Consider the following 16,895-nt stretch of genomic DNA (forward strand, 5'->3'; position numbering starts at 1 on the left):
TATTTTTTATGTTTTATTTGTAAATGAATTACAAACACCAACTACATTCTTTGTCCTTATTACTTACATTTACCTCCATATTTTACCTAGCTGATAAAAAATATGACAGAAATAAAGAAGTCATGGCATGTCAAGAATTTTGTGATGCACCAAAATTTCATGAGGCAATGGTGGAAAATTGTATTACTAAATATTTAGTATTTGCTGTAGATGAAAAATCATTCCAGATATTATGAGGAGACTGTGAGGCTTAATACTTAATAGTCTGTCTGCCCTTGAGCATAGGGTCTTCTTATCAAGATAAAATTTAAATGTGGTATTAAAGAAGGTAATCTGATTACTTGCTAAATGTGTGGTACAGATTTTTATGGTATAGATTATTACTCAGGACATTAGCCCTTTAGGCATGTTTCTTCCAGTGGATTGGACACAATAAATGCTCAGCAAATGTGGGTAATGCCAGGGCTCCCTTGGTAACCTTGAACAATTCCCTTCCTTTTTTTAGGCCTCAGGTTTTTTTTCATTTCTTTGATAAAGTAATTGCACAAATTGGGCTCAGAGGTCCTTTTTAACTTTAATTTTTTAATTCCAGGGCTTTTAAGAAAAAGGATATTGTTTAATGACATTTTAGTAATATTCCTCAGAATATCTTAAAAAGGTGAGAGGGAACCAGATATAGTAGAAAGAATCATGAAAGATCTGAATTTGAATTCTGTCTCTATCATTGACCTCATTTTTTGGATTGGAAACAGAAGCACATAGGTTTGTCTACATGCTTTAGTTACAGAATGAGATCAGTTCCTTCATTTTACAGATGAGAAAACTGGGGATTGGAGAAGTGAATGACTTAACCAGATCTTTTAGTAAAATAGATGTTAAAACAATTTGGTATATTTTTTAAAAGTGTAAGCAAACCTCCGTGGGAAGAAATTAGATTTTGAATATTAATTTCAAGATATATCTTTTGCCTGTAATCCTTTTTCTCCCTTCCTGTTCCTATATCTAGAAAGATAGAGTAGGAAGTTCTGTTCCTGTTCTTGCCAATAATTAGCTCTCTGACCTGAGAACAAGTCACTTCAGTTCTCTGATATATCAGTTTCTCCAGTACAGAAGGACTGAGCCTTAGGTTAGGTGATTGTGAAGGTATTTTGCAACTCTAAAATGCTTTGATTTTGTTCTTTTGGGGAAATATACTTCCACTGTGTGTGTTTTTTTTTTAAGATAATTCTACCTACTGCACTAAATATACCTGTAAGATGGGGGAAAGGAACAAGAATATGGGAAACATCCATCAGTCATTAGCAGTGTGACAAAGAACCAATTTTTCTTCTGTGTTCTTGCCTCTTTCCAAGGATTATTTTCATTCTTTGGTTTCTTCTTTGCATCAAGAGAGGCTTTTGTCTTTTTAGTTCAAGCGTTTATTCCCAAAGCTGTGTATCATTGCTTACTTAAGGACTTCATTAATAATGCAGTGAACTCTGTTATGATCATTTGATTGCTTTGGACTTTGAATGAATTGATGACTGACATAGTTTTACATGGTTGTGGGGTTTCTCTGTGATAGAACAGGAATAGATGAAAGTATTTGGTGTAGGCAAGAACTCAGGACTGTGATTAGAATAGGGAAAATATTTCTTAGTTATTAATTGCAATTAAATCATTTGGAATCATTGGTCAGTGATTTTATTCTGTGAGTCATTGTGCCATTGGTAATTGGCTAAAGAAATTTATGCATAAGGATTTAGCCTCATGGTTTTCATGATGCTAAGCTTCTAGTTGATCACTGACAACTACATTGTCACTATCCAGCAACTTTAGCTACTTGGAATATAGCTGAGAATTTGGAAAGGAATACCTACAAGAAGCCTTATTATTTTAGAGTTGCTAACTGTGCTTACTTGGTAGGCTAGATGAAGTTATATTGTGAGTAGTAGTAAGAGTGACCATTGCCAAGAGAGATTACAGTAGAATCAAAAATGTCTGTCTAAGCCATTTTTTAATAGGTCAGATAGACTTATTTATCTCAGGCTCTTATGACCTAGACCAAAATTAACAGCATAATATGGTAATTGATGTTAATTGTAATCAACAAGCATTTTGTTAAGTGTCTGTTATGTTTCATGCTCTGTCCTAGGTGCTAGGTACATAAAGAGAAATGAAAGTCCTAATTCTCAGAATGCTTAAATTCTCTTGATGGAAAAACATGTACATATATAAATTTATGCAAAACAAATAACTAAGTAATTTGGAAGGGAAGGAGGATATTAGCAGCTTGTGTACTGACAAAGACAAATATAGACCAATCCTTGAGTTAATAAAAAAGTTAAATTATTTTCTTTACACTGCTTAAGAAGGCAAAAATGTATGTAGTGTTTAAAATCATTTTTGTCCAAATTGTTAAAATAAAATTGTCTTGGGGTAAAACTGGGAGCTTCAATTATTTGGGGAAAAAAGCATCTTCTGTGGAGCTGTTGCTTAGCATCTGTTGCTGGATAAATGAGATATGATGGTACCTATTGTGCCTTCACTTATTTGAAAATTACTGACGTAGATGGGGAGTAAATATTAACTAGATATATACATATGTACTTATGTACATAAATATATATGTAAGCAAACAGATTATGAATATACAAGTTATACCTTTAATGTTGAACAGTATTTTTATATAATAGCATTGTAAAGGGTTATGTGGTACAGCAAAAATGCTAATTTTACTGCTTTTTTATTTCAAACAAAAATTATGTAAGGCAAACTCAAAATATCCATTCTCTTTTAAGTTCAGTATATCTAAAACAGTTCATAGCTGAGAGGATTTTCCTGGTTTCCTTTGTATATCCAGTTCCTTTTCTCTTTCTTCTTTGTTACTTTTGGTGGAAACCCTACATCCAGTGTAAAGCAAAGAATATTATTTAAATAGCTTGATATGTTGCCTGTATTAGTATGTACAATTGTTTATCTAAAAAACCTCAAACTTTATTCATATTTGTTTCCTTTAATTTTTTTATTTTTGGTTAAAAGTAGGTGACTATCTCATTTCAACCACTTGGCTGCTACCTAGATTTTTTCCCCACCCATTTCTTCTAAGCTATTGCAAAAAGAGGGAATGGGAGGAGAGAGTCTTGGAAATTTTATAGAAGACTAGTTGATGTAAGAAGGCAATTAATGAGAGAATCTACCTATTTACTTTTCTTTGTCCCAAATTAGAGGTACTGCTAGCTATTCTTGCCTCCAACCCTAATTTTTGGAATGGATCTTGTTTATTAACTGTAATTTTAACAATATTTTATAATAATAAATTTTGTAATAATTTATAATAGTAATTTCACTTAAATTAGTTAACATTTTCCTTTTGATCCATAAACTAAATCCTGTCTTTTAAAAATAACATCATGATAGCTGAGTAGATAAAGTGAAGCTCCTTTTGTCTTAAAATAATGATGATTTTTAAAAATGTCGATCAGGTTTAAATCAATTGAATCTTTTTTGTTGGTAGACTTCTTGGCTACTGGTGCTAAAGCTAGTACGGGACTATTCAATGATAAATCTCCTGACTCTGGTGGAAAGTACTGTAGGCTTCTTTTCTTGGATCCTCAGATATTGCTGGGTAGAAGGGCTGCTTAATGAAAGTATATAATAAGTATTAAGAGTGTGACTCCTGAATACAGGCAAAATGAAGAGCTAAAAGTGTGTACAAACTTTTTAGCCCCTCTGACTCTCATTACCCAATACCTAGCCAAGGTGCTCATGGGAAGTGTCTTAAACTCTGCCTGAGCTGATTGCAGTCTTATGGTACCATCATTGTATGAGTAAGTACTCAGCTTAAAAGAAAGAAACAGATTTGTGAAACTTCAAAGCCAACACAACACTTTGAAAAATATGTTCCGTTTAATTAAGATTATCTTATATAGCATTCGGGTAAAATTAACAGCAGAAGGGCAAAATAGCATCGATTCATATAGACATTTTTGCTTTGAAACCAGCAAAACCTCACTTATAATGTTTATAAATATACTGTATTCCTACTCCACTTTGTAGTATAATAGACATATTTGAATGAAATTTTGCTATTATTCCAGAGTTCATTCAAGCCTGCATTTACTTGAGATTTTATGTCCATACAACAGATATTGTTATAACAAACTTTGTTTTTTAAAAGAATTGGCTCACTAGTATGAGTATGACAAAACAGTATAGATATTTTTTGCTTACTGAAATGTATCTGAAAAATTGTATAAATGAAATACTTTTAAATATGCTAGGAGGATTTTCAGTTTAGAGGACCCCTGAAAAAAAATTTTTTATAAAGTGGAGAATTATTTTGAAATGTGAATTTTTTTGAAACAATTTTTATATATTGGATTTAATCATCCAGGCTAAACCTGAATAAGAATCCTTTCTAAAACAGTAAAGAGGAATTTATTAACTCCTGAAGCAGCCACTTCCAATTTTGTGCAGCTCTGATGATTATGAAGTTTTTATCCTTTATATCAAACTTAACTCTGCCTGTATACAATTCTATGTATTGTTCCTTGTTCTTTATTTGGTACTGTTTGGGAAGGGGAGCAGGGAAACTAGTCTTAACTGTATGCCTAATTTCTTGGACATCTAACAAGAACTCCAGATTTTTTTTGAGAACCTGAGGCTACCTCTCCTAGCCTTTGTAATCTGTAAATTTGATGAGCTATGGCATCATGCCTCTCATCTAAGTCACTGATAACATGAGAGCTCCTCCACAAAGATGCTATATACTCTGCTAGAGACTTCTCTCCAACTTGAGTTAGACCTATTAATGACCATTTTTTGGGTCTAGTCATTTAATTAATGTTGAATTAACTCCTTTTTTATTTGCTTTAAAGTGGGAATTGTTTTTTTCCCCTCTCTGGCACATAGCAGTTCTTTAATAAACACTTGTTAGTTATCAAGCCCACATCTCTTAGAATCTTGTCCATAAAGATAATACAAAAGAATTTGTACAATATTTTGTAAAAGTCCAAGTATGTTAGATCTACAGCATTCTTTTAATGTCTAATAATTTATTTTTAAAAAAGACATGAGATTAGTCTAGCAAGACTAATTTCTAATGAAGGTGTGCTGGCTTTTAGTGATCATTCCTTTTTATCTAAAGGTTCACAAATTATCCCTTTTAATAATGTTACAGAATTTTGTCTAAGGTAGATCTTTGAAATAAGTAATAAGCAAATGAGATTAGACATTTCATTCCTAAAGTATTTAAGTAGTTCCTTTGGAACTTAGAACTTATTTTCCCATAGAAATAAAGAGGAAATTATCAGGCAAAACCCGAAAAGTATATTTAAACCATAATGTAGTTGAACATAATAATATTAATATCTCTTTAGAACCAAATCACCACTTATAGTAGGGATTCTTAAATTGAGGTCCCATAAACTTGTTTCTTAAAATATTTTGTTAACTGTATTTTGATATAATTGATTTCCTTTGTAATTCTTTATATTTTATTTTATGCATTTAAAATATTCTAAGAAGACCCCCATGGACTTCACTAGACTGAAAGAAGGGTTCTTCACACAAAGTTAAAAACCTTTTAAGTTATAAGCATTATTTCCACGAAAAAGTACATTTTAAAACTCATTAGGTATATACATGTTCCTATCTTCAGCTCTTACTCTTCCTTTTACATATTGACCTGACTTTAAGGAGGTGAAGATTTACATGTTGTTCTTGATGAAACCTTACATTTAATCATAGGGTTAAGGCTCAGGTTGGGAAGAATTTGGTGACTGTGACCTTCAGGGAATGAAGGGGAAACTTGAATGGGGAGTTTGGAATTAGCTTCTTGTAAGGTTGTTTAAAAAGTTGAATGTTGATAATTAATAAATATATATATCTATATATATGTTTATTTTTTTAATTGAGGCATTGTGGTCAAGTGAAAGCTATTGTTCAGTTGTGTCAGACTCTTCATGATGCTTTTTTTTAAAAAGAGATTCTTGACAAAGATATAAGAGTGGTTTGCCACTTCCTTTTCCAGTGAATTAAGGCAAATAGAAGTTAAGTGAAGGTTAAGTTTGAACTTAGGTCTTCTGACTCCAGACTCTTATCCACTTGAGCCACCTACCTGTACAGGACTGAAATCCACAGGCTGCTTCTACCACTCACTATCTCTGTGGCTTTAAAGGAAATCCCAATCTCTGTGTGGCAGTTTCTTGATTTGTCAAATCAGAATTATAATACCAACTCTACCTACCTTTACAGGTTTGTTTGAAGACCCACTTCAGCTCAATAAACAAATGAAGTGATAAAAAGGAATTTACTTTTAGGGTTAAAAGTTTTCCAGAGGTAAGATACTACTATTTACATTTCCCTATTATACTTTAAAATAATTTTCCTTCCTACCAGATGATCTTCACTTCCAAAGTTATGCTTGTTTTTGTCTAATCTTACTAATCTTTTCATCTTTCTTCCTGGTTCCCCCTTCCCTCCTCCTTTCTTTCTCAACAGCAATATCCATCAAATAAAGAACAGGTTTGGGTAGAAAATAGCTCATAACAACGAGCCAATAAAGTGTCTCTTGGTGATCTATAGGATAATTAAAAACTATATAAAGGGCTTGATTATGGTGAGACTGAACAATTTGCCCTCTGCTGTTGCTCTTGAAAGTATACTTTTGGCAGATTATATTATATATTTCACAGTTCTTATCAAGTCTTGATTCTAGTTTTGCAGATTATACTAAGCCTAAAAGATATGAGACCATACAGAAGTAAAACAGGAGCAAGTGGTTCCCCCATTTTGCAGATGAGGAAATAGATGTATCAAAAGTTTTTATGAAAGACACTTTATCTAGAAAAACCTTATGCAGATTATAAACACTAGGTTACTTTACTCATCTAGTCATTGATTTAAAGAACTATTTGTTGATAGGTCAGGAAAGTGTAAATTTCTTTTAGGGAGCCTTTCTAGTTTGACTCTACAAAACTTACTGTAGTTATACTTAATAGTAGTCCTTCCTGTCTTCTAAATTCAGTGCCGGGCTCAGATAGGGCTCATCAGTATATAAATATAAAGATTTTAATTTTCCCTTCTAGAAATTATGCTTTCTGAAAATTAATTATTTCTATAATTTGAAGGTTTCTGAGAGCCATTTGCTTGTTTATCCGTTTTAAAATCTGAAAACTTAGATTTACCACTAGGCAATTTGAGTACTATATTTAATTACTATTTTTTTTAAACCCTTACCTTTTGTCTTGGAATCAATACTGTGTATTGGCTCCAAGGCAGAAGAGTAGTAAGAGCTAGGCAATGGGGATTAAGTGACTTGCCCAGGGTCACACATCTGGGAAGTATCTGAGGCCAGATTTGAACCTAGTACCTCCCATCTCTAGGCGTGGCTCTCAATCCACTGAGCTACCCAGCTGCCCCCATTTAATTACTTTTAATGGAAACAAATTAATATAATCATGCTAATAAGAGAATTCTAGTTCACCTTTGTTGGTACAGTATCTTATTTTGAAGAAATTAAAAGACAAAGATGAAACCCATTAGTTTCATATCTTCTATCAAAAACATACTTCTAGCTGTAAAAGTTGGGCTTAAATTATATGAAATAACATGATTGTAGTTTATTTACCAAAATAGAGGGGAAAAATTAAGTAGAGAAATGTGAAAGAGATTAGAGAAAATACCTATATTAATCCTCAGCCAGGAGGGCTATTAGTGAGTAATCACCCAGCCTTCTCCAAGATGGAAGCTAATCTCTTAGGAAACTAGAAAGGGAGTTAGCCTTTTCACTCAGCCAACCAAGTAGTCCAGGAGTCAGAGTCTAAGTTGAAGTCATGATCCACACTGCTGTAGTCTCCAGCGAAGTTTCTGAGTTGTCAACTTTGGAACCACACATTTCTGAGTGTGTGAACTCTTAAAATAATAAAAAAAGTTTTTGGCTGTTTGAGTTAGAAAAAAGGGTGGAGCTCTCCAAGTATTTTACTGGCTTCTCACCTAGCACTAAGTAGGGTGTGAATTCACTAAGTGGTTTTTGAGCTCTTCCACCTAGTTCAAGCTTGTGTTGATTCAATCAAAAGGTAGACAAAGGAGAGCTAATCCTGTTTTCACAGTCTAGTGAGGTGCTTAAGTTAGTGTTAATCAAAGTTTTAACTACAACTAGGCAAAGAGAACCAAGAATTTCCTTTCACATAATCTTCCATCATTCTTATGACTCCCTTTACTTGAAATGTTCATATTATGGTAATTCACCACTTCTTTTCCCCTACCTACAACTCAGCCATGTTACTTTAAGTTACTTTGTTGTTATTTTCATGATAATAGCTAGCATTTATGCAGCATTTTAAGGTTTGTAAAGCATTTTATAAATATCTTATTCTACTCTTACAACAACCCTGGGAAGGAAGGTGCTATTGTCCTCATCTTATAGTGGAAGAAATTGAGAGACACCACTTAAGTGACTTGCTCAGGAAAACCTTTGTTTGGTTTTATTTTAGTTCTGTTTAGGTAGTGGGATATACTTCTTTTGTTCTTATTCCCATGTAAGATTAAAATTAATATCCAATAACTCCAAGTATTTTATGATTTATTAATAAGCACTTGAAGTAGAGGAAATAAAAAGAACAAAGGTAAAAGCCTGAGTAAAGAGAAGTTTTCCCAACCACGTTAGCAGGAGAAGAGTGTGAGAGGCACAGTTGCAGAAATTTTATCTCCAAAATGTAAGGATATAATGTGAGGAAGAAAGTGGGATTCCGGGAAATGGAGTCTTGGGGTACAAAATTTTAATTACGCACCCAGGAATAGCTCTGCGTTTTTTATTGTTGAAATGGGTAGTAGGAAGTACCTTATTTCATGTATTTGGATGTCCTGGATCTCGTTTGTAATTGTTTCTTAACTCATAGCTTTTTACCCTTTTCATAGTAAGCCCCAATAAATGTAAACTGATTTCCATAGACAATTTTTGAGGGAGAAAGACTACTTAGGAGGCTATGCTATTAGTCCTGGTAAGGGGTGAATGGGGTTTGAATTGAGATGTTGCCAATGAGAATGGAGAGCTCTAGGTGGCACAGGAGTGGCCCTGAATTCAGAAAGACTCATTTTCCTGAGTTCAAATCTGGCAGCATGACTCTTATTAGCTGTGTGACCCAAGGCAAGTTACTGAAACCTGATTGCCTCAGTTTCTTCATCTGTAAAATAAGTTGGAGAAGGAAATGACAAACTAGTCCAATATCTCTGCCAAGAAAATCCCAAATGGGATCAGAAAGAGTCATTTGGACACGACTGAAATGACTAAAAAGCAACTATGAGAGTGTAGAGAAGAGGACAAATTTGAGAGTTATTACCAATATGAATAACAAAACCTTGACAGTTACTTACTCAAAGGGGTTCCCACTCAGGCACATGGTATTTTCCTAAGCTGTTTTTTAGAAAGCAATTAAAAAAAATTAAAGTAGATATTTTGCTCTGGCACTAGCAAGATAAAGATATACGACTACTGTGCAGGATCATACTAATTTTAAGGTGAACAATTCCAGAATAGCAGGAGAGGTATGTACTGTTCTTGCCCCAGAGGTAGCATAAAGTACAAATTCATTTTAAGTTAAGGATAGCCCTGGCCTTTGCTTATGGGTAGTTACTGGTCACTTTGAGACTGTGATTCCTTGTAGGCCTCCTTTTCCCTTGCCTCCCCCTTTCCCTAACATTGACCACACCCAACAATTTAAGAGAATAATTATAAATAGTTGTTTCTATAACCATCTTTTATCCATATCCCTATAGCCATTTCTGAACAGCAAAGGATGAGAAAACCTGTAAATAAATGAAATCTTTATTCCTCATGATAAGTAATTTTTGTAACTGAAGACTAGGACTCAGTATTTTGCTAGTAACTTGCTCTGTCAACAGTGAGAGATGGATATCCCTATTCTGCAGGATGGTTATGAATTTGAAAAATCCTTTTAGCTCAGTGATGCTTCTTTAGATCAATAGGAGATATTGTCTTGCAATTGGATGTAGACCATTGTTTAGGTGATAAATATTACAAATGTAGTGATCCAGTTTTTAGCTTGAGCATTGTTTAGAGACCTATATTTTATTTTATGTGTATTTTTCTTGATTTATTGATATCTTTTCTTTTATATCACACTCATTTCCTCATACCTTCCATATTCAATTCCTTATTCCAGCCCACCCCAAACCAAAACTTCCCTTTTAACATAAAAATCAGTTGACAAAATGACTATATCTGACAATACCTGCAGCACTCCACGCTGGCAGGCCCTTCTGCTCTAATGAGAGGTGGAAATATTTCCACATCTGTTCTCTGGTATTGGAGACTTACATTTTAGATGATGGAAGTCTGATTCCTTTTTTGTTGTTTGAATTATAGATATGTGGAAAATTAAGAAAATTTAATATGCTGAACAAAGTACCTCTTTAAAAAATATTTGCCATTTGACTAAAACATGCAGCCTAGAGGATAGAACAATATTATTCACTGTTTTGACTGAAATATTTTTTTTTTTGCTTTTCAGGACATTGATGTACAGCATTAATTTAAAAAATGAATGTATCTAGTATTGCACTAAGAGTGGAAACTTGGCTTTCTTCTGCATGGCATATTAAAGTACCCATGACATGGCTAGAAGCTTGTATTACTTGGATTCAAGAGGAAAATAATGATGTGTGTTTGACTCAGGCTCAAATTAATAAACAAGTGTTTGAGCAATGGCTTCTTACTGATCTGAGAGATTTGGAGTATCCTATTTTACCCAATAAGATTTTGGAAGATCCAAAAGGAGAGCTAAATGGTTTTTATTCTTTGCAGATTAATTCATTGGTTGATGTTAGTCAGCCTGTGTATTCTCAGTTACAAAAGTTGAGAGGACTGAACAAATCAAATGATCTAGTAACAGCTGAAACACAAGCATCCTTAAAGCCCTGGGAAGCAAATCCTACGCGAATGCTAATGTTGCAGATTACTGATGGAATTATACAAATACAGGGCATGGAATATCAGCCTATTCCCGTTCTTCATCAAACTCTTCCTCCAGGTACTAAAATTCTTATCCATGGAAATATTTCTTCTCGACTTGGTGTTCTTTTGCTGAAACCAGAAAATGTGAAGGTGCTAGGGGGTGAAGTGGATGCTCTTGTTGAAGAACATGCTCAAGAAAGAATACTTGCAAGACTAATTGGAGAATCTGATTCCTTAACTTCAGCCAGACCAAATCACAGCCAGTGCATCCCTGGACTTGAAGATGGACTAGAACCAGCATTAGAACCTTCAGATGCAGAACTCCTAGCAAGCCTTGATGAAAATGATGAGTCAGTGGTCAATAATGATGCTCCCTCAGAAAGTGGATATTTTAGTACAAGTTGTATTTCAAACACTATCAGCAATGTAACTACTAGCTTAGGACTTTCAATCATTTCACCAAGAACAGATGAAGACCTACCAAATCCATCTGTGAATTTCACTGAAGGGGATTTAGATGACTTTTCACTAGAAGATGTCTTGTTTTTAGAGGAAACTGTCCAAAAGGAACTTCAAGAGACAGAAGAAAGGAATTCATTGACATTGAACAGAGGCAGTGACAAAAATGTAGAGAGACATTCACAGAAACCTAATATTGTAGAGAGTTTTTCTCTGGCCAATACAAATGAAAAAAATGTTCAGAGTGAAAAGATTTTATTTCAACAAATGACCAGTAAGGACAAATCTTTTGGTTATTTATCTGGTAGAGATCAAAATCCTAGCAGAATTTTGTCATTTAAACATAATGCACAACTGCTCGAGGATTTTATAGTTAAGCATAAGAAATCAGGAAAATATGAGAAAATTAACTCCCCCATCAGCAATTTAGAAAACTATATAAGTGATAAACCAATGAAAACAGAACTGGTTAATGTACCAAAGCTTGTTTCAGAAATGGGTAATGAAAGCAGTTATGTACTGCCTAGTTCTTTAATATCATCAGAGAACAACATGGATCAGATTTCTCTCATTGTTGATTTGGATTCTCCACCCTTTACTTACATTTCTGTTCTATTGGCCAGGAATCTAAATGAAGTAACAACTGTGAAAGTCAAAGCATTTATTGTAACCTTAACTGGAAATCTCTTACGTTGTGGTGGCTTTTGGAGTGTGACTGCAAAAATTTCTGATGGTACTGCATATCTAGATGTGATTTTTGCAGATGAAATACTAACAAATATGATTGGATTTTCAGTATCAGAAGTAAAACAGTTAAAAAAAGATACTATTCAGCATAAAAAATTCCAGGAAGGTTTACAGAACTGTCAAAGAGCTCTCATAGACTTGTGCTGTCTAATGACTATTACATTTAATCCTTCCTTGTCTAAAGGCATGGTGTCAGTTCTGCAAGATGTTAATATGGAAGACCTACAGAATTTAAAGAGACGCTTGAATAAATAACCTGTCAATTTTGAATAAATCATTACATTTTGAATAAATAACCTACCCAAGCACTGATAGAAAATAATTGAAAACACACATTTTTAAGATTTCAGCCAGATGCTAAAAGTTAACATTTTAAATGTTCTCCTTTATATCCTTTTTGGAAATAAAAGGAATAAAGTTTCAAAACTAACTTCAGTGCAATTAAACCCCATGCCCCTCATCTCTATTTTAATTTTAGAAAGAAAAAAGACATATCTGAAGGAATATTAAAGTTTAGACAAGAAGTTGGTTTTTGTTATCCATCACTTCTGAAGATTGTTCCTAATTTGTCAACTGAAATGATTTCTAAAGTATTAATGTTCAGTTCTGAGTTTGAAAAATTGATAGTGAAAATGAAAAATTGATAGTCATAATAAGTAAAATAGTTTAAATTTTAAATTAATTCAACATTGAAAACAAATTATTTGTCTATTCTTACAAAAAATTAATGTAATCCCATGGGACCAAAGTGTTGATTTTTGATGCAATTTACTCTTCCTTGCTTTTTAGTTTTTTGGTACTTATTTTTGTGATGAACTAGAGATAAATTTTGTTATATAATGAAAAAGAGCAAATCATTTAAAAAAAACCACTTATTTTGAAGGATGTTTTATTTTCAGATGGTTCTGAAAAGTTACTGTTCAGATTCAGGGACTACTAGCATGTTTGGATAAAAATAAGCTTTTTGTCTCTGTTTCTAAATGGTGCAGACTATTTGAACTAAAAATTATAAAAGTACACACGAATATGCTGAATTCTTTTACTTTTTCAAGTGGCAATGATAACCTTTGTTTTTAAAGAGAAAATGATTTTTATCTTTTGAAGATTATAAATATAATGTCTCAAATTTTAAAAATATTGAATGTATGTAAAAAATAAAAAAAACAAATTTCTTTTTAATTTTTTTAAAGGCTGTTAAAATTTTAACCATGAAATTTTTAAATGGGTCTTTTTTACTTACTGGTTTGGCTAGATTTGTATTAACTAATATATCAACACCTATGTTGTTGCACAATAGGATTCTGTTGGATTCTGTTGGTTCCTAACTTTGTAGTGATCACTCTAAGTGTGGCGTACAGGGTAAACCATTGAGAGTACAAGAGAGTACTTCAGGGAAAGTCTACTTCCTGATACTGAATTACCAGATAAGTTGTTTGGGCATAAAATGATTTAGCAAGATCTTTGACCAAAATATGAGTGGTATACCCTGCTAGATGTTGGAAGAGAAAGGAAGATGTAAATGAGCTTTGAACCTCAGAGGTTATCCAATCCTGTGCTCTCATTTTCAGATGAGGAAGCTGAGGCCCAGAGAGATTTGATGAATTGGCTAGGGTTCTGTAGGTAGTAAATGGTAGATTTGGTATTTAAACCAAGGCCTCTGAGTACAAATCTCTCTAGATCACACTATCCCTCCTCTTTAAAGGAATTTATAACCTTGTAGGGGGTGATAAATACATAATGACTGCCAATTTATTACATGTGGCTAATAGCTAATTTATCCAATAAACTTGCTCTAGTAAAATAGCTTCTCTCAAAATCTGCCTTTTAACACATTTCAACAGTTGCTTTTGTCAAATCAGGTCTGTCTGGAAATTTCTTTTCAGTTTTGCTTGCCCTGAGGTATTCTGAATAGGCAATAAAAAATATTAGTGTCACACTTTATGTATATAGTGCATGCATTCTCAGAGTCCATAAAAAAAAAATTTACTATATCAAGAGAGTTCATTATTTCAAGAGTAATGATAAATTTTTATAAAGCAAAGAAGCCCATTATAAAATGAATTATCATCCCCTTTTTTCTCCAGTTGATATTTTTTAATTAGAATTTATATATATTGGGGTTGTATAACCTTGTTCTGGTATACTCATACTTGTGAAATTCCTAAACATTAGAGCCATTTAATGTTCACATGCCAGAAAAGTAAATACATTGTTCCATTTCTGTAATGCTTTGGCTTTCAAGCAATTAAGAAGCAGAATGATATATAAGAAAATATAAACTAGTGATTTGAACAAATACTATAAAAAGTAAGTTGCAACTTTTCGACTGATGTGATCAAACCATGATTTCTAGTCCTAGATGGCAGTCCTCTTTCCCTTCAGCTCTCTAAGGGGATCTTGAAGTAGGAAAACCAGAGATATAGAGAAGAATAATTTAAAATTTTAATGATTTAAAAATCTAGCAATTTCTGACTAGAAAATGTATAGAGAAGCTTTTTGTATATTTTACAAAATATAAACTTTGGAACAACTGAAATAAAGTTGTATAGTTGTTAGGCAAATTTTATCTCCAGTGAAAAGACCCAGACCCAAGTATCTGCCTTCTCTGTACATTGTCAGCTATTTAGCTTACTCAGTCTATTTAAATTCTGTTGGAAATCACATCTCCCCCAAACTGTTAACCTTTTTCTGTGTGCTCTTTTGCTCTCCATTCTGTTGTCCACATAGCATCCAGACTGATGTAAAGCACAAATCTGTCCATGTCATTCCTCTACTCATTAAACTCCTGTTTGATCAAATAAAACCCCACTGTTTGGCCTTTAAAGTCTTCACAGCTTGGACCCAACCTACTGTTCCAGCTTTATTATATATTGCTTTCCTTCCTGACCTCTATACCCTAAATAAGCTGGCCATCTTATTCCCCAAAGGACATTTCATCTTCCCTGGAAGATTCTGTATATGCTGTCCCTCATTCCTGTAATACACTGTGCTCACCTGTGTTATAGTTTCCTTTAAAACTCAGCTCAGATGTCCTTTATCTGAGTTCCATACATATCCTAACCCCTCATCAATTTAGTCCCCCTTATTTATTATCCACTCACCTGAATCTTTGGTGCAGAGACCAGTTCCTAGGAAATTTACTCCATTTTGGAATTCCTGTTTGTGAGGTTTAGTTATTCTGATAGGTGAGTGAGTTCACCAAGTTCACGTGGCCTGTTATATATAGTCAGTCCAGATAGGCTGCTGCTTATGTGCTCTGTTCCTCTTCCATTTCTTGTTTTGGGAACAGTAATCAAACCAATATCACATTGTTTATGTCAGTTAACTAACATATATTAAACACTAACAATGTATTAGGCATTGGAAGAGGGCATGTTATTCTACTGCCCTGACTAGTCACCATACGAAGACCACTTAGACCAGAATATTTTTCCTTAACCATCTCTTTAGACCATATGTCTTATTCATTAGGCTATATATTTAATCTCTCCATTACACTATAAACTCTGCTTGCTTTTCTATTCATATATTTGGTGTTTAGCATAGTGTGCCTTTTAAATATTATGTCATTTGATCCTTACAACAGCCCTGGAAGGTATGTGGTATTAGAAAATGAGGCAGTCCGAATTGAGTGACTTGCCCAAGGTCACTTATCTAGGAGGTGGTATTTGAACTCAAGTTTTCCTGAGTTGGGGACTGATGTTTTATTCACTGCATCCCCTAGTTGCCCTTACATGTCTAAGGACTGTCTTCCCTATCAGTACACACAATAATAAAATATCAGTTTCTTGAGGGAGGACCTGTTTTATTTTCATCTTTACATTTTTAGTGTCTGGCACATAATAGTCATTTAAATGCTGATTGATTGAAATATGTGTTTAAATAGGTTCTATAGCAATAATATTAAGTTCAACTACCAGAGGTAAAAGAATAATGTCAAAAGGTGTTTAATATCAGTATTTATAGTCTGCATATTGGCATAGTTTTTTGTGTTCTGTGACTTTTTTAAAAAAAGGACATTCTAGACCAGTGATGGCAAACCTTTTAGAGACTGAGTGCCCAAACTACAACCCTCATGCTGCATGTGAGCCCCCCCTCCTTACTCCCTACAGGGGAGGGAGGAAGCGCTCCCGTTAGGTTACTAGGTAGAGAGTCAGGTCATGTGAAAAATGTCCTCAGGTATGCATGGGGAGGAGGAAGGGAGCATTGTAACAGTTAAAATTATAGTTGAGACTGAAAAAAATCTAAATTTAAATGGTCACCTAGGGAAATTCCAAATAATAAAATACCCAAGTCAGCTGCCAAATTTTTATGGTGATTTAATTACAACAGGATGAAGAAAATATTAGAGGGAGAGAGAGAGAGAGGGAGAGAAGGAAAGGAGTTTTAATGCAAAACCACTCTGGCTCAGGCTGAGCCAAGGTAGGGAAAGGGGTTAGTCCTTATCACTCAGGTGATCAATCTGAAGGAAAGCAGTCTGCGGGGCTCCTCCAACCTCAAGCTTCAGGATCAAACTCAACTCTAGCCCTCCTCACAGGAAGTCCTGAGAACTCCAGAGGCTGTTCTCCTAACTTCCTGCATCTCACATGTGCCAACGGTGTCTCAAGCTTGACTTAGGACCACCCAGAGGTCTGTCCCTTTTTTGCACATGTCTGTTGAAGGCCATTTTCTCAAATAATTAAATCTTGTGTTTGATGCAGCCCATCCTAATTTTGTTACACTGAATAAGGTG

At 34.0% G+C, this 16,895-nt stretch overlaps 1 protein-coding gene across 6 annotated transcripts in view; it reads left to right on the forward strand.

Moving 5' to 3' along the window:
* RMI1 (RecQ mediated genome instability 1) overlaps nucleotides 1–14,966 on the forward strand; it is an 18,305-nt gene extending 3,339 nt beyond the window's left edge. For 5 of the 6 annotated variants that reach the window (XM_007498903.3, XM_001368354.5, XM_007498901.3 and 2 more), the window contains 2 exons: nucleotides 6,238–6,321; nucleotides 10,515–14,966. In XM_007498903.3, the coding sequence (XP_007498965.1) occupies nucleotides 10,544–12,418 (1,875 nt within the window). In that variant the 5' untranslated portion in view covers nucleotides 6,238–6,321; nucleotides 10,515–10,543 and the 3' untranslated portion in view covers nucleotides 12,419–14,966. Of the gene's footprint in view, nucleotides 1–3; nucleotides 6,322–10,514 lie in introns of those variants that run through there. The other variant, XM_056805944.1, reaches the window with a different exon arrangement.
* Nucleotides 14,967–16,895: the final 1,929 nt, after the last annotated feature.

The sequence above is a fragment of the Monodelphis domestica genome, chromosome 7 (genome assembly GCF_027887165.1).
Source record: "Monodelphis domestica isolate mMonDom1 chromosome 7, mMonDom1.pri, whole genome shotgun sequence".
NCBI classification, from domain to species: Eukaryota; Metazoa; Chordata; class Mammalia; order Didelphimorphia; family Didelphidae; genus Monodelphis; species Monodelphis domestica.